At 34.8% G+C, this 23,636-nt stretch overlaps 2 protein-coding genes and 1 pseudogene across 3 annotated transcripts; 2 read left to right on the top strand and 1 right to left on the bottom strand.

Annotated features, from left to right (window-relative positions):
* Nucleotides 1-716: 716 nt before the first annotated feature.
* Nucleotides 717-5,126, top strand: LOC114741482 (triose phosphate/phosphate translocator, chloroplastic-like; annotated as a pseudogene).
* Nucleotides 5,127-8,316: 3,190 nt separating this feature from the next.
* Nucleotides 8,317-12,633, bottom strand: LOC114741481 (pentatricopeptide repeat-containing protein At1g26460, mitochondrial-like). The gene is made up of 7 exons (XM_028929759.1): nucleotides 11,932-12,633; nucleotides 10,970-11,192; nucleotides 10,390-10,869; nucleotides 9,860-10,066; nucleotides 9,230-9,367; nucleotides 8,963-9,150; nucleotides 8,317-8,682 (listed from the first exon to the last, which is right to left on the bottom strand). The coding sequence occupies exons 1-7, from the start codon at nucleotides 12,546-12,548 to the stop codon at nucleotides 8,667-8,669; spliced, it is 1,869 nt and encodes a 622-aa protein (XP_028785592.1). The 5' UTR covers nucleotides 12,549-12,633; the 3' UTR covers nucleotides 8,317-8,666.
* A 5,340-nt stretch (nucleotides 12,634-17,973) lies between these two features.
* LOC114741483 (PLASMODESMATA CALLOSE-BINDING PROTEIN 3) lies at nucleotides 17,974-20,275 on the top strand. 2 transcript variants are annotated; one of them, XM_028929760.1, is made up of 4 exons: nucleotides 17,974-18,247; nucleotides 18,496-18,735; nucleotides 18,862-18,898; nucleotides 19,624-20,275. In XM_028929760.1, exons 1-4 carry the CDS (start codon nucleotides 18,196-18,198, stop codon nucleotides 19,940-19,942), a joined length of 648 nt encoding a protein of 215 aa, XP_028785593.1. In that variant the 5' UTR covers nucleotides 17,974-18,195; the 3' UTR covers nucleotides 19,943-20,275. The 2 variants fall into 2 exon arrangements, with proteins under 2 accessions (XP_028785593.1, XP_028785594.1); XM_028929761.1 differs by having other exon boundaries at nucleotides 17,983-18,247; nucleotides 19,627-20,275.
* Nucleotides 20,276-23,636: the final 3,361 nt, after the last annotated feature.

The raw sequence follows: 23,636 nt of genomic DNA, 5'->3' as shown, positions 1-23,636 counted from the left end.
TGAAAATTTTGAAGCAAAGTTATAAATGACTAACAAAAATACTTCATCTGATTTAGATAAATGTCACAATTCACAAAATCATATGTTATGCGTGAACTTCATCAACAAAGTGTAAAAAACAATGCCGATTTAGATATTAAAATAGTGTTGCTGAATAATTTTATTCTTATTAAGTCTGACTTTTGGGGTCAATAGTTTTTAAAGCTGATTCATATATTATGATACTAAAATTAATAATGAAAAACAAAAAGAAATACCAGTAGCTGACGAAGTTCGGTGGAGTAATTTATTGTAAAGCATGATCCGACGCCAGACTGAAAGACGCATCTTTAAAGAAAGGTGGGGCTGGTTACAGACTTACAGTGCTTTTTAACTTTTTAGAGAGAGCCAAAAATAATACTTCCCGTTTTATTATAAGAGACGAATAATCAAATTACGTTAAAAAAAAAACAGTTTAAAATTAGTTAAGAACAATTAATGTGTAAAAAATATAATTTTTTTCCGACAGCAATATTTCGATTATTGAAAGCTTCATTCATCATGCGTTTACCTCGTCTATTTTTGTTTCCCTTTTCTATTTTAAATACAATTAAATCAAATATACCCAATATTATGACATTAATAGTTTTAAGGAATACGATGTCACTTTCTGATGCTTTTGGGTTGGCGTGTCTCCTCAAAAGATATTCCTTTTGCCGGCAAATAATTAATTTCAGATCCTTTGATATCTATATTCCCCGCCGTCCGGAATCAAATAGTGTTTTCTTTGAATTGTTTCGTTTCCTGAGATAAGAATGGCCTCTGCAAGTAACCCAGTCCACTTTTCAGTTCAAAGACCTCAAGTTTCATCGCTTTATTTGCTAACTAGAAGAATTTCGATCAGCCATGGTTTGTTTAAAGCTCGTTCGCTTGAGCCTAAGGACTCAAGTTTGGCGTTTTCGCCATTGTCGGAGAATGGGAAGCATCTGGGAATTGTGCATTCTGTGAGGCCGTTGGGGTTGGACGTGTTTGGTTGGAATCACCATCTGAAACGACGACGTTTGGATGAATTTCCTGCTGTTGCTGCGGCAGCTGCAGATGCTGATGGTGATGAAATCAACATCTCTGATGGGTGAGAGACTTCTACGCAGTTCAAACCTTTTTCTTTTTCTTAGGACTTGAATTCAACTTTGACCAGATATTGGTCTTTTTTTTAAAAAAAAAAGAAGAAAAATTCTTGCACTCGAGAACGAGAGTGTTCAGTTGAACAAAAAGAAGGAAATAGTGTTGTTGCGTGATAAGATATATTGTAAAAATTTCTTTTGGGGACCTAATAATGGTTTGCGTTCTCATGTTCTGTTCCTGACTTTCTATTAATAATCATCGTTTTTCCTTGTTACCCATTTACAGGACTGTTAAGGCTACGAAGAGTTTTGGTGAGAGATTTCCTGCGTTGGTTACTGGTTTCTTTTTCTTTATGTGGTAAGGATCTCCTTTGTCTCTAATTTTTCTTGGCCGGGGCAAGAAAACTTGAACTAAAAAGGGCTTTTGATATGGATGATTACAATTTTGAATTTCATGTAAGTATCACCAACTTACTAGATCTCACCTATCGTTGAGTCAGATTTTCACTTAAAATGAATAAAAATATGGAGAGAACTAGCCAACATACCTTTTCCTTTAAACATAAAGTGGTAGGAATTATATGCTGACAGTGTCCTGTCTTTCATGCAGGTACTTTCTAAACGTGATTTTCAACATACTCAACAAGAAAGTTTACAATTACTTCCCGTATCCCTAGTATGTTTTCCACCAGAAGCGGCTTCATTTCCTCTGAGTCTGTGCGTCTGTGTCTCGTATATTGTACTTATCTGGTTTCCTAATAAAGTAGTGTTTTAGCTTTCTGAAACTCCACCATTGGGTTATTTACTAACTTCCTTTCAATACTATTTGCAGCTTTGTTTCTGTTGTGCATCTCCTTGTTGGTGTGGGATATTGCCTTGTTTCCTGGTCTGTAGGCCTACCAAAACGTGCAGTAAGTAGTTCTTGTTTATCATATACATATATACATATATACATATATAGGTATAACATTCATCATAACAGCTGTTTTGTTTTTCCCTTTTAACCAGCCTATTGACAAGGAGCTCTTGGCATTATTGACTCCAGTTGCATTTTGTCATGCCCTTGGTCATGTCATGTCCAATGTATCATTTGCTGCCGTTGCTGTGTCTTTTACCCACACCATAAAAGGTATGGAAGTTGGGAAGAAAAAGAAAATCAGAAATTTCTTGCTTTTGTTGTTAAACAATTCCATTCCATTAACATTTTCTTTTCCTGGGTGTGTGTAGTCTTTTCCCCATCATGCCTGTGCTACAATATGATGATTATATTGGAATTATTTTTATTATAACTACCCACGTTTTGTCCACACTCACATTGGCTGATGACAATGGCATGGATTGAGTTACTTGCCAAAGGAAGTTTCGTTCAACGAGTTTCATTAAAATATCTTTACTCACTATATCTCAGAAATTTGATTAGTTGGATTTAATATCAGCTTCCAAGGGCATTATGCACATTTACTTATATTTATGAAGATTAAATAAGCACTCCGGTTAAGCATTCATTCCCAGTTTCTTAATTCTCTATATTTTTATTCATTCAGCTCTGGAGCCCTTCTTCAACGCTGCAGCTTCCCAGTTTGTCTTGGGCCATCAGATTCCATTGTCTCTGTGGCTATCCTTGGCCCCGGTTGTTATTGGTAATTCTCAAAGATAATAATGTACTATGTGCATTTTTTCTTTTTGTCCTGTATGCTTAAACATATCTGTTTTGCTCAAATAATGGCCGTTTCTTTAAACTTTATAAACACGATCTGTCAGCTGATGAGAGCTTTCCCTTCAGGTGTGTCAATGGCATCACTTACTGAACTGTCCTTCAACTGGACTGGGTTCATAAGTGCGATGGTTTCAAATATAGCGTTCACTTACAGAAGTATATATTCAAAGAAAGCTATGGTAAGGTCTTATAGCACCTGACTCTTCACCTGATCTGTGTATTGCAGTTTTTTTTTTTTTGGGTTAATATTGCGGTTCATTTTTACGTTGCCTGGGCATGTGCGTGTGTACAATTTCAATTTACTTAATTTTATTTGTTCAATTATTCATGAATTGATCTTATGAGGATTATATAGGGAACAACAGATAATAATAGTAAATTAGCTCATACTTAATGCTTGTTACTTAATCTGCAACATTAAGTACTTTCACAGAAGTTTTCAATAGCACCTGTAAGGGCAATGATGAATCAGAGAAGTAAGTCAGTTTCTTATTTCCGAAGTGATTCCAATACATTGAAGATTTATCATTGTACATATACTAAACAATTAAGCCTTAAAACTGCAATCAAGTCCTTTTAGCCTATGTGGAAGAATAAAAGTCCTTCGGGTCCGTTTATGTGAGGTAACTGGATTGCGTTAACTCAATCTCAACCTTTTAGCCTATGTGGAAGAATAAAAGTCCCTCGGGTCCGTCTATGTGAGGTGACTGGATTGCATTAACTCAATCTCAACCAGTTATTTCATCAGACAAGGATGTAACAAAGAAGATTGTGTCATTAAGACTTATGCAAACACTTTAATGGACTTAATCCATGTAACTTTATCAGATATATACACTATTGATCATGTTATATCTAAAAAGATCAATCATGTGACAAGATCTGCTATATAGGCGATCTATTTTGACTTTGACGCAACTCTTGTAGTCAATCTAAATGTCAGGACTTCTAAAGTGAGGTTCAAGAACAGAACCAAGCTGATATAATTTGATAACTAGTCTTTTAACTAGTGTGTTTATTTTATTTATTTATTTTTTCAAACAGACAGGAATGGACAGCACAACGTATATGCCTATATCTCTATCATTGCCCTCTTCTTTTGCATTCCCCCAGCAATCTTCGTAAGTTTATCTGATGCAAGAACTGAAGGATGATTCTTTTTTCCCCCTGTTGTTTCTCTGAAGTTTATTATTAATTGGATGTTGGCTGCTTCCAGATTGAGGGTCCTCAACTTATGGAATATGTTTTAGAAATGCTATTGCAAAAGTAGGCCTCTTCAAGTTTTTGTCTGACCTGTTTTGGATTGGAATGTTTTACCATCTATACAATCAGGTATCCCTTATGCTGGAATTTAAAACTTCAATATTACACAGTCTGATTGATGAACTTCCACTAACTCTGAATATAAACTTTATAATATTACACAGTCTGATTGCTGAACTTCCGCTAACTCTGAATATTACACCTACAGCTGGCTACTAATACTTTGGAACGTGTTGCACCATTGACACATGCTGTTGGAAATGTGTTGAAGCGAGTTTTTGTCATCGGGTTCTCTATAGTGGTTTTTGGTAATTACTCTGGTTTGCTCATAATTGGAAATCAGGGAGTGGATTCTCTACATTTCACTCTCCTGATAGTTGCAAACTTGTGCAGGCAACAAGATATCCACCCAAACTGGCATCGGCACTGTGATAGCAATAGCAGGCGTTGCCATCTATTCTCTGATCAAGGCAACATGGAAGAGCAAAAACGGGTTAGTTTTTAGTTTACTATCTTGCAGCTTTGTTTATCCCATTAAACGAGCTGAATCCATGGCAACTAGTAGTTAATCTATGGATCTGTCTTCAGAAAACAAGCCAGTTTAAGCTTCTTGTTGAAAACTACTAACACAGTGGAATTTGTTACTTGAATCCCAAATCATCTTCCGCTGAACATTGCATGTTCTCCCTAGCTTGGTAAATGTAGACTTCTACAATCCCTGAAAGAGATTCTTGGGCTTGATCTGGTCTGCGAAATTTTATGGGGCTCACTTTACTGAATTACTGTGCTTTCAAATAATTTCAGAAGGCTGCTGCAGCTGTTTCATCATAAGGCTCGACCATGTTACGTCAATGCAATGGCAGACGCAAGTCATGTGAATTGTATTATATACGGAGGCGTATCAATATTATGCATAGAACTAATGCTTCAGACTAGCCAAGCTTTTGATGTTGAATAGTGCCATGAAAATAAAACCCCTTAAGAAGAACATTGGATTATGGAGCATATCCATTAAGAAATATGGGTTTGCATTTTACTTCTTCGCTCTTTATTCAATGTGATCCGCCAAGCAAGGGGAGTCTAGCTGCAAAATATGACTGCCACTCACTAGCATGTTTTTAGATTAAACCAATTCATGTGCTAACTTATCAACTCATAATTAACATAATTTGATTTTACAAAGATAGACCTCCTCTCATTAGATTGTAGGAATCTCTTGTGGCCTGATATAATGAGTATATATACTTTAATATCATACCCTGTGCCTCCTCAAATAATGAATATAGACATGATTTTTGAAAAATGAAAAACTGAAACTTTTTTGATGTGAAAAGCGAATACCAAAGTTGCCGTACTGTGTGTTTTTGTGGTATCAATAGGGGTTGGTTGTTGTTATTTTGTTTCTTCCATTTTTATTTTTCTCGCTTTGCTTTCATGACATACTTTTAATGATACACTTTGAAGGAGATAAATGTTTGTTGCCTTAAATAAAGAACGATTTTTTTAATTAAAAAGAGCAAAGTGCCATTAATAACAAAAAGTCATTGCAATGTAGATTTTAAAGAAGTACACGGAACTTAATAAAGAAATAAGTGAAGGTGACGTATATTTAATGAAGGGTAAGGTGCACCCAACACACCTGAACTATTTACCCAGTGCGTCCAGTGACTTAAAGTAATTTTGGGCGTATCCAGTGTCCTAAACTAATTAAAATGGTGCGTCCATATCCCAGGCTAACAGAAATGTTGTTTAACTGTTACTTTCCTGACTCAGCTTAAAGTTGACCCCAGATTTCTAATGGTAAACATATGGACAGTTGATATGATTATTCTACTCAAAATTGAATTTATTTCCTTCCTCTTCTTCTAAATATGACTTTTGAGTAAGAATAATTCACATGGGTGCCCATATGTCTACCATGTAGAATATCTGGGGGTCAACTTTAAGGGAGTCAGGAAAGTAAGGTTAACATAACATTTGTTAGCCTGAGATATGGACGCACCATTTTAATTGTTAGGACACATGGATGCACCCCAAAATTACTTTAGACTATGAACGTACTGGATAAATAATTCGGGATACTGGGCGCACTTTACCCTTTAATGTAATGAACCCTATATGAAAATTAACGAAGTAGTCCAATAGGTGCAAAAGATCTTACTCGACAATGCTGCTTGATCCTTTTAAGGATTGTTTGCAAGAAATTTGCCTTTTTAGGCCCATAGATCAATTGTTGATTCATTATCAAACAAAAGAAATTGAATAATCCATCGAGAGCTAACTCTCATACAATTGAAAGCAAAGAGGAATCACCATAAGTTAAACCTTTTCCATATAAAATGATGTACAAGTTGACTATGGAAATATACCCATACATGACAAAAAACCATTTCTTTTATGTTGACATAACGTAGAATGATAGTCCGTCTAGAGAAATTAAGATGAAAGCAAGAATTTATTGATGGGTAAGAAGGAAGAGTATGATTGGCCTTTTGAAAAGATGAGTAAACTATATTACAAAAAGAAAAGGATTAGTAGTTTTTTTTCTCATGTAGTACCAAATCACATTTGAGCCGTATAATGTTAAGAAGTTATGATATTAAATTCTAACGTTCAAACTGCAATATCATTGTGAAAGGACAATTATAGAACAAGTGAAGAAGAGATTTCTCTTTTTGACATCCAAACAAACATCGTCCAACCCTGCCTAACCATTGAATTTGATCAAGCAAGTTTATTAAGAAGAATAGAATCTTTAAAATACATTTAGCAATACAAGGGGCATACAAAGATCTAATTAGTGAATTATTCCACTAAAGAGGATTCCATCTGAAGAGATCATGCTTTAACAAATCTGCAACTATCTAAATTTCTCCAACATTCTATTTGAGATGGTTGATGATTAAGCCCACATACTTAATTATGTCTTTCTAAATCCAATGATACATTATAAAGCTGTTGACGAGGGGGCTTGAGATAAATTAACATATTTTGCCTTCAAAATACAAGCAGTAAGAGAGGAAGGTGGTGAGTCAATGATTCTTTTAACATTTCGTTATAGCTTCGTGAAGCTATCAACTCAATCCTTGACTTGTCCATCATGTCACTAGTGAGTCATGTACTGTTGACATAAAGCCAACTTAAGTGAGATTAAAACGCCACATCACCACACTGTCATCTCAGTCAAAAAGTACCTATCTATGTTTTATGTGTCTCAGCAAGAAGAGGCATGACCTTAATACTTCAGTAGTTCAGCTTTTGTGATCATATTTTGTCTAGATGTTTAGCTCAATCTAACCCACATAAAATTTTGGAACATTTTCAGATGTAAAATTAAAGATGCCAACTTCTTATGTTTGTGTTTCGAAGTTAGTACTGGTTATGACAGCTTCTTATTTGTGTTTCTAAATTAGTGCTGGATATTATTTACTCAAGTATCATCGAGTCCAAAAAATAAAAATAATAATAATAATAACAACGTTCACAACTTGCGCTAGATTTCACATTAAATACTCAGTCTGGTACTTCTTATATAAGATGTTTCCTGTAAAAATAAAACAAAAATATATAAAATATTCTACACTTGGTAGTTGGTATTGAATTGAATGTAAAACATCTGCTCATGACTCTCAAATCAATAATTAAAATTTTGAAGGGCAAAAACCAAAAGCCAATAAAAAAATTTTAAATTATACTCTTCCGATCCTTAATATAAAACATATTTAACTAATTTGATTAGATTAAAGAAATTAGATAAGTTATTTATTATAAAAAATATGTCATGTTTTCCTTAAAAAACATAGTCATCTTTCTTAACATCCTCCTTCTCTTTTCCTTAATTATGATTAATCAAATATCCATAAAAATAATTTAAAAAAATTAATAAATATGATAAATAAATTTTATATTTAAAACTAAAATCAACTTAAAAGTTAGATTCTATATTAAAGACCGAAGGACTACCTCACTATAATTTGAAATAAGAAACTCTTCTAAAAGACATCTTATAATCAGGACCAAAGAGAGTATATTGTATCCCTCTATCTACATTTATCTATATCCATATCTATATTTTATGTGATTATTAAACTTACAGGAATTCTAAAAATTTATAAAAATTGCATCAAGTCATTTGACTTGTAAATAATACTTGGCTTATATTGAGCTCCATAATAGTCTGGAAAACGAAGCTAGTTGATTAGTAATTCCTCTGAAGATATTGAGCACGATGAAGAACTGTAAAAAAAAAAAAATTAGACTGCACCCAAAAAAAAAATCAGAAGCCACTGAGAAAAGAATAGTGGCCATGTTTGTCTTGACATTATCTTCTGTATTTGGATGTGGCCTACAATTATTAGCACATTCAAATAACTGCCTACAAAATGCACTTCTTAACTTTCTCCGAGAACCAAAACTATAGTTAACATCCTCTTCCAATTCAATAATACAAAAAAGAAAAATTGCAATAAATAAGCTATTCTTTCCTCATGCTGCCCCGGCAACCTAACACCATCCAGTAATGTACATACAGGGATTCTCTCGGGAAGGATGCTGCAGAGGATTTGCCGATTTGCCTAGATAACTTAATAGCAAGAAGACCTGCACCATGAAAACACCTGTAGATTGATATAGAGGTTGGTTACGGATCACAAAGCACACGGAACGTATGAGGTAAGATGAAACCATTTATCTTAACAAGAAATTTGAAACCCTATAGAACATCAATGAATGCATATATGTGTGTTTGTGTGAACAGCACACAACTGGGGAGTTTGAAGTTCGAACCAACATGAATGCATTACCACCCGTTATGCCATGAAAGTAAGCAAGGGTAACATTTCAAAATTTGAGCGCACCAGTATAATGTTCCCAAACTTACAATTTAAGCATAGTCCATGCTGTAATCAGATTAAATATTATGTCCCGACGGGCTTCTGAACCCATTCGAATGTTCAGAGATTTGGCAATGGACTGAACTCTATCATCACTGTCATAGTCCATCTCTCGCATGCATCGCCTTCGAACCTTTTTTAGCATCTCTTTTGAAGGTTCCAACCCAGCAGCGATCTGCAAGCAAGTTGAATATGGGTTATTAGAAGCCTAAAACATTACCACATAATTAGATAAATAAATAGATTACACTTACCATATCATCAATTACAGTCAGAGCATCTTTGACATTTCGGTTCATGAGGTGGGCATCCACAAGCAGAGAATATGACATTACATTAGGCTTTACACCCAAGCTCACTAAGTGCTCAAACACCTTAGTTGCTTCATGTGTCTGCTACGAGAAAAAAAATTAATGAGTCTTCACAAGACAGAAGTGTTCACAGCCTGTGGTCTTGAACCACGAGGCACATTAAGTTTGGAAACAAAGAAAAAGAGGACCACAAAAAGCAAAATACGTCTTTCCCTTCACGTATCAATTCAAATTACAATGCAATGAATCAGTATAATATCTAATGAAGTTTTATCATTTTCTTTCTCCCTTCTCTACCCCTCACCAAAGAGAAGAGGACACCAAAAAGCAAAATATGTTTTCCTTTCATACGTCAGTTCAAATTACAATGCAGTGAATGGGTACAATTGCTAATAAAGTTCTATCATTTTCTTTATTCCTTCCCTACCCCTCACCCTTCCACTAAGTCAAAATGATAAGAGGGGCCAATTTTTGGGGTAACTAACAAGTACATATTGAAAGCACTGCGTGCAAAACACAGGTAAAAATATCCTAAGCCATTTTTATTCTGGGATGTAAGAAGGGATGGGGTACCTTTTTGAGCTTCCCAAATGCAAGCATTAGCGCATTATATGAATGAATATCCGGTGTCAATCCAAAACTGGATCCAATTGCTTCAAAAGTTTGGTATGCACGATCAAGGTCCCATATGTTTGCACACCCTAAAATGATGCAGTTTAGAGCAGCAACAGATGTATAAGGAGTCTCTGCTCGGCTCAAACTTTCCAGTTGAAAATAAACCTGAATTACATGGATGTAATAACCTTAGATGACACTGCAGGTGAATATGTCATTCTAATATAATAAGTAGATTACATGTGGCAGCCAACTTAATCTAAGAAGGGTGCAGACTATGTTTCAAAAAGATGAGTATAAGTGTGATTGCAATAAATTAAAATGAAATTTTCTTTGAATATCATATACTTCGTATTATCAAAGAAAGAAAGCTACAGCACAATACGTTACCAACAAAAAGAAAAAGCAATAACCAGTAAATCACGATAAGAATGAAATGAAAATAAATCATGAAGTTTACGTATTACTGAACCAAGAGAAAAACATACAGAATCCAAACTCTCAAATCCCTTCTTGGAGCATGCCACAACCAATGGATGTAAAGAAGTAAAGGGAGAGAACATTTCTTCAACTTCTTGACTGGAATCTCCATAAGCAACCTCAAAGTCATGTAGCGTACTAAAAGCCCTTTGTAAGTTCCCCATTGATGCAAGGGCATTTATCTTTCCGAGATAAGATTCAGGGTTAGGAGCCTTTCTTTGACGCAATGTGCGACGTAAAATTGTCCATGCTGCATCTAGCAGACTAGAACTATAGGTCCTACCTGCGGTGGCTAGGGCTGACACAATTAAACCTTCATCTACAGAAAGCAATGCAGCCGGTCTTGCGAGCTCACCCCTTGCAATCCACATAGCCATAAACTCCAGGGCATAATAAGCTAGCTTGCTATTATCCTGCTGCATTGCAGTTTCAGCTATTAAGTAGCACACGTTCCACGGGGGGCAAAGAGCTTTGTTCTGATCCATTGTCTGGAAACAGCAAGAACACCATTACATAAAAATTACAAACTTTTTAATAGATCGAAGAAAACAAATATATATAAAGATGGCTTAAAAAATGATTACTTACCTTGCACTTTTCAATTATTGCTGCCAAAGTATCTAGCCTACCCTTACTGATACAACTATTTACACAACTTGTAAACACATTCATTGACAGCATATAACTTGATTTCAAAGCCAAATCTATATATTTCAATGCAGCATCAATTTGGCCAGTCAGAAACAGCATTCCAATGACCAAGTCATATGATTCATTATCAGGGCGAGATTCATTTCCAGTCAGCAGCATCCTGACAATGACAGAAAATTTTTATGCATTACCAAAATAAAAAATTAAAAAAAAAAAATCCAACATGTTTGTTCAGCATATGCACATTAAAGTAATAATTGCATTCGTGATGAGGAGGAAACATAAAAAACATGGAGCAAGTTTTATATTTGCACGATCATCAAACATAGTGTATAAGGAATGGAAATGTTGCGGAGAAATAACAATACCTAAGCCAAATCTAATTATTAATGATATGTCAGCCCTCTCCCCCACTGAGTCACATTCATTTCGAGCATGTTCGTAGGGATGTCAACATATGCTAGAATCAAATCACTGCTTAAATAGGTCTTGCTTAAGTGTAAGAAAAATTTCCGCTGTCAAAATGTATGCACTACTTTTTCTTTCGCTTGCCCCACAGCAATAAGAAGTGAATGTTCAGTAATGCTGGAGAATATCTACGCTCTTACCGGTCACTGGATAGAGCAATCGTTTCTCATCTAATGTACTGCTGCCCACGGGTCGTAAAGGTTCTGTTTTTAAATTTACAGACAACTGTTTGTTTTAAAACTACAATCTGAAACTACTACTTCTAATAGTAGAAAATTAAGTTGGAGTAAGACCAGACGCAAAGTCATAGAAAACCACGTCTTCGATTACTTCTTATCTATACAAGCATCCTAGCGTTAGATAAATACATGACAAATTTACATGCACCCGTCGTCATCTGCGAAATGCAACAAGAAGATTTATCAGCTAACCGTTCCAGTAACTTCTGAGCAGCTTCAGTCTCCCTGGCGTGGTACATTGCTTTAAGCACCAAATTGAACGAAGCGGTATTAGGTGTGATACCAAAATCCTCCATTCCAGCTAACAAATCAAGTAGCTCCCCAGCAGAAGAACCAATCATCAAGTTCGCTCTCAGATAATGATTATACAAATTCACATCGGGCTTATTCGGCTTCCCACTCTTGCCCAATGACTTGACCCAAGACTCGAACAACTCTTTGATAGCAGCCCATTCCTGAGAGGCCACCCAAGCAGAAAACTGATCCATCAAGCTCTTAACATCAAATGTCTGAGCCATTGTTTGAATGCGATGACCGGGTACTAGATTAAGAAACCCAAGTGGGATCACTGACTGTGTTGAAGATGGTGGATTTGGGTTGCGCCAATTCTCATTGTAGAGAGGACTACCGGAGGCAGGGTTGGGAGGAAGCGGAGTTGGGGCGGCCGGTGCCGGAGATTCGGCGAGTTGAGGCTCCTGAGAGACGAAAGGGAAAGTGGTAATCGTCTTCACAGATGTATTAGCGCAGTTAGAGTGAAGTGTTTTGATCAGAGAGCGCGTCCGAGCAATGATCGCCATTTGCGACGCCATTGATTGAGCTTCGATGGTGCTTAGGGTTTTCTGCTTCAGTCCAGCTCGGAACCCCCACAGTTCATTATTTTTGGAATGCGAAGAACAGGGGCGATATGGTAGTTTCACTAACTCACGTTAAATATGGGAAATTTTTGAGGTAATTGATTAATTAATTAATATGTCCTATTGGGCCGGAGTATACGGTAAAGGTCCAGCTTCGTGCTAAATGTACGATTGGAACACTTTGCAAAAAAAGGTCAGATCCAATAGGGCAGCCCATTTAGTTCCCAAACAACTCTAGAGGGAGACAATTTTTTGCAGCAGCGAGTTGATCTGCCTTGCCCCATTCATTAAAAAAGAAAAAGAAAAAGAAAAAGGGGGGCTTATTATTCTGATGGAGCCTAAAAATTATCCTGTAAAAAGATTTTTCACAAGGAAAAATGACCTCTTGTTTAAGCTAATGATTTTTATAAATACATTAAATGTTAATGAGTTTATAAATTAGCTTTTGATCCCACATGTAAGATGGAGCCAGTGACAATTACGTTTCATAGCTTATCTGAATTTTCTCCTTTTCCCCTTCTTCATACAAAAATGGCAATGTGAAAAATTTGAAAGATGCCTTTCAAAAAAAAAAGGAGCTACTTTTTGATTCCTACATGAATTATGAAAAAATTGCAAAAAAGATTTTAATTATCTTATAGTATAATGGTAGAGAGATAAACCATATACTCTCTTTGATTTTAAATGCAAAACTTAGTTCTTGGGAAAAAAAAACAAAACTTTGTTAAGAATTCACTACGATTAAAAAAATTAATTAAGTTAATTATTTGTTATTATTGTATAATTAAAATATATGTAATTTTTTTCTTAAAAAACTCCACAAAGAGAACAAGAGCATCATATGTGGGAGATGGAAAAAAAAGGAAAATTATTTTCCAAGTGCATATATCTTTTCTCAATTTTTAAATTGATACCTGTGTCTTTTTTCACTTAATTAAATCATTTAATTTTGTTATGTTAGTACTACTAGTTTTTAACTTTGCTCTATTAACACTATTGGCCCCAAGACAATACAGAAGCTAATGACGCTAACAAGCCAAAATTAAAAGGATTCAATAAAAAAACATATATATAACAAATTAAAAATTAAGAGAAAATACAAGCATCTGCAAAATATTTTTTTCATATATTTTTTATACATATATGTTTTTTCATATAGATTAAAGTTTAAGATGGAAGGAAATATATAATATGGGGTGGTCCAATTATTCTCTTTTCTTGGTGGGGGTATCAAAACACTTTGGAAACACAGATAAAAAAGTGATAATAAAGCTACCACAGAATGTGATGCACAGCCAGATTTGCCTTGTTTTGTCTATGTGACCCCTCTTGTCAAAAGGCCAAAAATTCGTTATTCCTTCAAAAGTTCTTAAAAGTTAACACAAATGTGTTCTTTTTTTCTGAGTCTTGTTTCTCATCATTGCTCATAACCATCGATTCACGTTATAAAAGATTAACAAAAAGTAATATTGATCAGTCTAAGACATTCTTATGATCAGCACTCACTATGATAATTTAAACTACAAAAACAAAAAAGGTTACCAAAATCGATTTGGTTGCTTGTGCCACGTGTCCTTTTTTGTGGGGTATTAGGTTTGATCCTTATCTTACTTTTAATTGGTGCGGCGGCAACATAATTTGTGTCTCCTGTACATGTTGGATTTTTAAATATGAGACCCATATTTGATAGGATGCTTTTCTAAATATATTTGAGAAATTTTCTTTCTAGAATACTACCGTATCTTAAAGAAGAGAGTATTTTTTTGCCAAAACAAAGAAGGAATTTAATCATTAATTGAGTAGTATATAATGACGAATTCTAGTGTGAAAAATAACAATATAATTATATTGCTTATTTATTATTAGAACTTTTTGGTAATTAAATACCTTGTAATTCTCTTTTTTTTCCCTCTTACTATTTGTTTATCTAATACTCCTTCTAGTTAGCTTTGCACCTTATATCCTTTTGGGTCTTAATGTATGCAAAGTAGTTAATAAATGTTTATAATAAATATTAGGAGTATTAAGATGTTCCATTATTTTCTTTTTTGGGGTCAAGTAGCTCTAGTGTTATCACTAACTAATAATGGCGGAATAATTAGTAAGAATATATAATTGGTGTTTATTACTTAATTTAAAGTATTGGTATGAATGTATCGTTAATGTGAGGATATTGTTAATAGGTGGTTGATAAATACTTCTCTAAACATTTAAATTATGAGACTTGCGTGAATCCTATGAGTTTCTTTAACTTGAAGTATTTTTAGTCAAAAATTTGTATAAAAACTAATCATCTAATTTTCTGTGGTAAAAGTATTGTCGAAAACAACTCATCCAAACATAAATAATCAGGGTTGTTAGAACCAAACTGGGTCACCTTATTAGGAATCAACCTAAGTTTGATCCAAACATCTACCATGTTTGGGGAAAAGTAAACTGCTCAAAACTGATAGAAAACCAGGCAGAACCAATTTTTCTTTCTTTCTTTTTTTAAAAAAGGAAATTAGTAACTGAAAACTTTGCGTTTTTATTTGTCCTTTGGTTGGTTTTTCTTTAGGGAAAATCCCAATAACATGATAGTTGAATTTGTAACTTCTCAAATGATCACTTAAACTTGCAAAATTTCAAATGAATTAATATGATCAAATTGAAATTTTGAAATGTTGGTCAATTTATAATATTTCCATTTTTTTATAAAAAAAAACTCCAAGTCACCCCACCAGCTGATTGGCTGCCGAAACTCCGGCATTGGAGGTCAAGTGGTCTCTAGTCATCGGAGCTCTAACAACTATTTATTGCAATTCTGAGGAGGAGACATTCTTATCGGCTAGTCGTCAGAGCTCTAATGATCGGAGGTTACTTGGCATTGGTACTTGAATTATAAAATATCAAAAAGGTGATGTTAAGATGTCAAAACTTTTACAAAAATATTTAACATATCCTTTTTAGAAATTTAAAATTTAAGTGGTATTTTTGAGTCTTTTTTTTTTCCAACTTCAAATTATGTTCTCACAAGCTTGTGTGTGGATTTGGACTCCCCTGTTACCTCATACAAAGTTGTCCCGGAAAAGAAATACTTGAATGGGAAATAATTCAACTAGAGTTTCAATTTGTGATAAAATATTTTAGAAAATTAAAAGACCTTATGCTTGTTTCATTAATCATAGAATAAACAGGTAATTTATTCCCATAAATTATATCTCAGTTGGATTTTTCGCGTCTTTGTTATCGTGCTTCCATGCACTCATTAAAATTAGTGGCTTGGCGCTTAAAATTTGCATGTTGAAAATTATCATGATCTTGAGATCTTTCCAATTTATAGTTGTTCAACAACTATTTTTTAAAATATGAAGAAAATTAATAATAGTCAAGGAATTGGATTCCTGCCCATCGCAGAAGATGGGAGGGAGACCATCTCACAGTGGGCAGAGTCAGCTTAAAATTTCACGGTTTTAACTTTCTATATGTGCAATTTCAATTTTTTCCAGGTGCATATTTATTTTTTAAAAAATCATTAAAAAAAAGTATACTACTTCATGACCGCAAAACACCATAATTAACTATCCTTAAAGTTCATTGGCAAGTGAAGATTAAGCAATGGCAAGTTTTAGAATTAAAAATGATAACAGGTTCATGTTGATCACTTATCATTAGAATGTCTTAGCAGGGCTTTCAATCATGGAATTAATTTCCAATAGAAACAATTAAATATTTATTTAAATCAACACATATTTATATAAATAATTAAATTAATTAATTTTTTAATGTTTATAAATTAGACATCTATGTCATTAGATCTGGGATGAGAGAGGAAGTGTTAACAAATGAATCATAAAAAAGTAAACTTCTTTTTTTTTTAAACAAAAATTACTCCTATGTTAGTATTAGTGATGTTACTATACTTTGAACTTATTTAAAATAGCATTTAAAAACACTTCTAAATATGTCTTATACAAATTGAGATAAAATTTTTCTTAGATACATATTTAACAAATTACTCATAAATTATTTTAAACAGGTCCCTTTTTACTTTTTTGTGAGCCTTTAAAAGATCCGCATTCACAAAACCGTATAAAGAGAATGAGGAGACGTACAGGACCTTCTAATTTTAGGGCCCAAGGACCCACAAAAGCCGCTGATCCTTCCATTCCCCTCAATCGTCATTTGCTAACCCAAAGCAGGTTCAACGTCGAGCACTCAAAAAGTTTGTCGTGTTTTGAAAATGACATCACCACATAATTCAATACTACCTCTGTTGATTTTTATTTTAATATTACCTCTTATCCTAATTATAAGAGTTAGTTAATTAATTTTAAAAGATTAAAGAAGTAAGTATATATGAATATGAGAGATAAAGTGGATTGTGATCTTATCTTTAGGACAAAAATAAAAGTTAAATAAGGTCTTATATTGAGGACCGGAGATGGTATTAAATATAAGACTATAATTTATTTTATTTTTTATATTTATTTTTAAAAATATTTATTCTAATAATAGTAGCTTTAATTAATAAGTTTGATTAGCAAGGATATTTTAGAAAAGATAACACTTATTTATTACAAATAACTAATTTAATTTATTTTATATTTTAGAGAAAAAACATATATTTATTACAAATAACTAATTTAACTTTTTTTAGTCTACTTAAATTAGTCAACTAACTCTTATATTTAGGATTAGAAGTAGTATCACATTTAGTGTTAATAGGAAAATACCTATATTAAAAAAAAGTATACATATATATACACTATCACCAAATACATGTTTAAAAATATATTTTTATGTCTGCGAAAGCGACACAGTAAGGTTGGGTGTAATGAGAAAATTTTCTTCCCAAAATTTCTCAATATCCGTGAAGAGAGGTTGGAGGAAGATGTGGTAGCTTTCCCCTTCTTTTTTCTCCCTGTAGTATTTTTTTCCCCATGTTTTGGCATAAAACAAAGTCTTTTTCTCCAGTCCAACCACGAGGTAAGCGTCTCATATCTTTTAAACACGAGATTGCTTGTTTAATCTTATATAATCTCGGCATTAATAATAGCACGTACGTGGGCGCTCTCTCGTTGGGTGAAAAATTTATTATTATTTTTTTATAAAAAAAAAACAGTGTATGAGTGTCGACTGCGACCCGTCGGCCTCGCCCGAGCAGGCAGAACAGCGAATGAGCGAATCCTCTCCCATGTGTAGCAACACCGCGGTGCTAATATACTCATGCTATTTGTGGCGGATAATTTGTTTACGAGTATTGGTGGATTGTGGTCCATATTTAATAATGCTAATGTCACGCCTGAGAGTATGTGAAAAGTTGAAAAAGATCTTTCTTGTAAGTTCTAACCTTTTTAATTTCTTTTAAACGCTGCAAGGATTATAATCATTTGCAAAAAATGTATCTTTTTTGAAGTTAAAGGTCCTGTCGTAAAATACTTGAGCAGAGATTACGAAGCGCATCAGATACCGACACCCCCGCCACCAAACTCGCCCTGCCTTTCCTTCCCATCTTCTCCAGAATCCTCCATTTTCCATACCTTCTCTTCCTTTCTCTCTCCATCGCCTCTAGGAATACCCACTACGCTCTGCAATATTCAGTGGTTAGAATCACCAAGTCATGGTTCTTTTGGTGTATATTGGGCTTCTCTTGGCTTTCACTGGCCACTCAAGTAAGCACCTTGATTCCCACTTTTGTGTTTCAGATTTTCCACATTTGGTTAACTAAACTCGTCCTTTATACGTTTTCTCTGAGATGGGTTCTTTAGAATTTTGCCCATTGAGTTTGAGATGGTGAACTGGGTTTCACTGATGAAAGACTTCAACTTCAATTCAGGAAACTCTGATGATGGTTTATACAGTATCTGGTACGAACTAACTAACTGGTTTTCTGGGTGTTCATCAAATTTTTGAACAATAGGTGCTCTGTACTGTGTGTGTAAGGATGGTGTGGGCGATCAAGCTCTCCAGAAAGCTCTGGATTATGCTTGTGGAGCTGGAGCTGACTGTACCCCTCTTCTTCAGAACGGTGCTTGTTATCAACCCAACACTGTGAAGGATCACTGTAGTTACGCTGTTAATAGCTACTTTCAGAAGAAAGGTCAAGCACAGGGAAGCTGTGACTTTGCTGGCGCTGCTACTACCACTCAAACTGCTCCTGGTTAGCTCTCTGCATCATCATCATCTTCTTCTTCTACTAACCCCACCATCAGTTTTTGAACTTCCACTGTTACTGATATGGATCTGTCTCTCTTTTTCTTGTGTATTTTTTGTTGTTGATGCTTAGCTGCATCATCTGGATGTGTCTTCCCTTCAAGTGCTAGGTACGCTTCTTGACTTTGAATCTTTATCTATGCGTGAATTCTCTGAATTTGAAAGAATGTCGCTTTGTGTGTTTGTGTGTGTGAGGTCTTGTAGAAGGCTTGATTGCTCATTGAATAGCAAGCTGTTGGGTGTTTTAAAGATGTGCTAGTCCTTTTGTCATCGACCAGATTTTTCTGTGGAAGTCTCCTTTTCAAGCAGCCGACCTATTTCCTTTTCTCTTTGGTCATTTTGGTGCAGCTTCCTATAAATCTTTCCACTCACAGCTATTGCTATTCAGCTACAAATGATTTCTGAGCTAGACTTACTGATTAACTTTCACAATTAACCAAGATCGATGTTCTTGTTTGAAGTCTCTACCTTTCCCCTGAATCATAACTCTGTTGCTGCAGAAAAAGTTTCTTTCCAAGCCTGGGTTTATCTCACAAGAATCTTGTCCTCTTGATCCCAAATCTGCACTTAATCACATATGTGAACTGCAAAAAAATGAAGTGCTCATGTGGGGTTTGCAAAATGATCATATTACCAATAACCTTGAAACCTAGTGATGTAAAAACTCATGTAACTGAGAGATCATGGGTTAAATCCCGTCTATAACTTCAGACAGCCTTGTGATGAAATAACTTCTTTTCCCACCTTGAAGTGTGTATTTTCTTCATAATTTCTAGCCTGATTTGGTTTTACATGTTGAAATGATTTGATGTGTCTCTTGTTGGTCCGGTCGTAACAGTAGCAGCCCAGGAACAGGAACAGGAACAGTAACGTCGACAACTCCATCGACATCGCCGACAACAGGGATAACAGGCACAACACCTTCCACTACAACCTCAATCACACCCCCATCCACAACTACAGGGACAACCACAGGGACGGGCACAGGAACATCAAGTCCCACGTTTGGTATAAGTCCTACGGCCACCACAACAACTGGCACTGGAACTGGCTTCAACGACTCTAGCAAAGCAGTGGCTCTTATGCAATCCACTGTGTTGACACTGCCATTATCCCTCCTTATCTTCTGGTTAATGTACATTATTAGGGTCTAATCTCAGAGTGGTATATAAGTATGTATGAGTATGTAAACTTGGAACATCTGGTAGAGAGGATGAGAGAGGGATGATATCTAGCCACGATATGAGAGGTAATATTGTAAAATTATATAAGGAATCATCGAGAAGAATGCCCCACTTGGTTTGGTTTGTTGTTGGTTCCCTCCGTCCTCATGCGAGGGAAAGAGGTGAGAGAATTAGATTCGTGTTTCAGTGGAGATATGATACTTGGCTTAGATCATGATGTTTATTACTGCACAAGTCTCTTCTCTTGACGCCAAGATTTTTAATTTTTAATTCTTTAAAATAGCCTCGACCGTTATCTATAAATTTTGTTTTTTTGTTTACATTTACTATTTTTTCCTGATGTTTTGAGTATGCGCAAATGTTTTTGACGCTGAAAGATTTAGAAAGTGAAGGTTGTAGCCCCTCGAACTCATGGACTGTTGGCTAGAGCAAATTCTTTTGACTTTGGGAGTCTTGGGTTCCTTCCAAGGATCGTAAATGAATGAAGTAGATGTTATAGTTCAGTGCTATGCAAATAAACCATTTACATTTTGGGGAAAAAAATTGGTCTTTAAATGTTATTTAAAAGGGGGAGGGCGTGAATAGTAATTGAATATTTGAAATTCCTTACGTTTTGTTTGGATGGAGAGGAGAAAAACAAATAGAATAGAGAAAATGAAGAGAAGAGAAAAGCAGAAAGAAAATGTTATCACCTCCTTATTGAGATGAATGGGAAAAAAAAAGAAGAAGAAAATATCTGAATAACTGAAAAATCTTCTATTTAAGAATATATTATGTTTAAAATCAAATTAAATACATTCTAGTCTAAATTATTTGATAATTTTAAGGTTAAAAAAATAAAAAACGATAATTTTTTGAAATTAGATATATTAAAAAGAAATAAATGAGTGACACAGTATTCAACATTAATGTAATGAGATAAGATGTTTGAAATGTTTTTTTTTTCATTGGGAGCATAAGATTAAACATGAAATTTTCAGGGAAGCTTAAAATTTAGATACTGCTCCTTTCTCCAATTCATCTGGGAGTGAAACTCAGATATAAACAAACCATACATAGAGACAATGATAAATACTACCTCTGGTCCTTAATATAAGACTCTGTTTAACTTTTATTTTGATCCTAAATATAAAACTTCAATCCACTTTTTCTATCATATTTGTGTATTTTTTTTCAAGATAGTCTTTCTAATAATTGTAGTTCTAGCCAATATAGTTTATTAGTAAGGATATTTTAGAAAAGACAACACCTATTTATTACAGATAACTAACTTAACTTTTTTTCCTTTAATCTCTTCAAATTAATCAACTGGGTCTTATAATTAGGACTGGATGTAGTACTCAATGAGATCTCTTATTCGGTTATTCCCCACCCTAAACAGGTGTCATATTTGTCTATAAGAAATTCTTTTATTGCATATTGTGCATAATGCATTTGAAATGATACCACTAGTAGTAGTATCACATAAAATCGATTCATTTACAAAAGGGTTAATATAATGATTAGTCCTTACACTTTTCATTCATTTTGGTTTTGGTTCCTAAAGTTTGGAACCTCCAGTTTTGGTCCTTTAAGTTTGTTCCGTTTAAAACATTAGTCCTTGTATTTTTAAAAGGACTTGGTGTCACCTTTAACACTGTTAAATATGCTGACATGTCACTAACTCTGTTAAATATGTTGATGTGGAAGCAAGTGGACTAATTGAGGTGGTTTATAAAAGATTAAAAAAGAAATTTAACTTAAACCCACTAGGCGGAAATGACCTGGACGTTTAAAAAAGACAAGAATGATTTCCGTCGGTTCCTCTTCACTATTCTCAAATTCTGATAGAGTGCCCTCCGAATCATTCTTGGTCTCTTCCACACCACTGCTATCACTATTATCTCTTGTCTCTTCCTCCCAATCCATATTTCACCTAGCAATATACAAGATCAACTAAAACATGCGTATTCATAATAATAGCCAAAGAATCAACAAGATTGCACATTTTTAAGAAAACAGAGCATAATGGGAACCAATGAAAATTCCAATCAACTCAACAAACTAAATGAACCAAACCAAACAATGAAAATACTAAATAGAAACATGAAAAAATTACAGCAACGAACTAAAACATAGCACTCAAAGAAGACGACTGAAAAAATGCCCTATGCTTTAGTCTACTTCTCCAAGAAATCAAAACTGTTAAGAGAAGTCATTTTTTCCTTGTATTATTAGTTTTTCATAGTCTGATTAATTAGGAGTCTTTCCTTTTGCTATTGGGCCTTGGCCCAAGACGTGTGTATAAATAGGTGTTTAAACACCACCAATTGTATCATCATCTTTCATGGTCCTCTGGGCCTCACAGCAATAATAGCAATGCATTATTTAGCAAATAGATAACTTTTCATGGTATCTAGAAGCCAGGTCGTATGGGTCACCAACCACAAGCCCATTCCTCTTCGTTTAGCCCTTGCTATTCATAGAGAAAGTACGCAGAAACGATTCTGCACTGCTAGCAGAACGCAGAAATGATTCTGAACTGCTAGAAGGACACGCCCTAGCAGAATCGTGTATGACCGATTAGAAAAGTGCTGTCTGTCGGTGTTCCTTCATTACCCATTGTTGTTCGTCTGACCACCGTTGCAAGATTGCTCAAGATTAGGGGTGTTCACGGGACGGATCGGGACCGGGACAGGCCCATCCCGGTTCCGTCCCGATGAACAGTAACGGGACAGATTTTCTGTCCCGTGTCCCGGTCCGTCCCGGGGTTGTCCCGGTCCTGGTCGGGACGGGACGGATCCGAGACGGGACCGGGACGTCCCGAAATTAATTTTTTTAATTTTTTTTTTAATTTTTTAAAAAAATTTTTAAAATTTTTTTTTAAAAATCTGATTTTTTTAATTATATTTTTTTAAGCTTAAATCTTATAAAAACATCTTTTTTATTTGTTTGGGCACTCTTAAACAAAAGCTCAAAATATTACATATAATAGTCATTAAAAACTCTAAACAAAAGCTTTTAACACAATAAAAACTTGCTAAAAATTCTAATAATCAATAATCTCAAATCATTAACAAATATAAAAACTCTAAATAAATATATCCATAGTTCCATACAATAGTCTCAAATCTTAAAAAAATATGAAAAAAATAATATTATATAAAAAAATTAAAAAAATTAAAAAAAAGGAACTGGGACGGGACCGGGACGGGACGACCCCGTCCCGTCCCGGTCCCTTTTTTGTCCCGTCCCGAAAAATTTCGGGATGAATCCGTCCCGTCCCAATAAGACCGGGACCGGAACGGGCCGACCGGGACGGGCCGGCCTTGAACACCCCTACTCAAGATTACTCCAATCAACAATCTTGACAGGAATTTTATTCTGAATTAGTTAAAATCCCTCTCAATTTGTCTTCAATTTTCCAAGATCAACTGAAGCCATGGGAAAAGACGCAGATAACCCAATTACTCCTTCTTCCATCGATTTCTCCCATCCCTTGTATCTCCATCCATCTGATACGCAAGCCGTTACATTGGTGTCGCAAGTGTTACGCGGTTCAGAGAATTATGAGGTGTGGAGCTGATCTATGCGTCTCGCACTCTTTGCCAGAAACAAACTAGGGCTCATCGATGGAACCTGTTTGCATGAGAACCAGGATGAGAAACTTCGTGGGTTGTGGGAT

Source organism: Neltuma alba, unplaced genomic scaffold (genome assembly GCF_004799145.2).
Source record: "Neltuma alba isolate B1F8T4 unplaced genomic scaffold, ASM479914v2 tig00003407_pilon, whole genome shotgun sequence".
Lineage (NCBI taxonomy): Eukaryota > Viridiplantae > Streptophyta > Magnoliopsida > Fabales > Fabaceae > Neltuma > Neltuma alba.
Note: the sequence above shows the minus strand (reverse complement) of the source record. Positions and strands in the feature narration are given on the sequence as shown.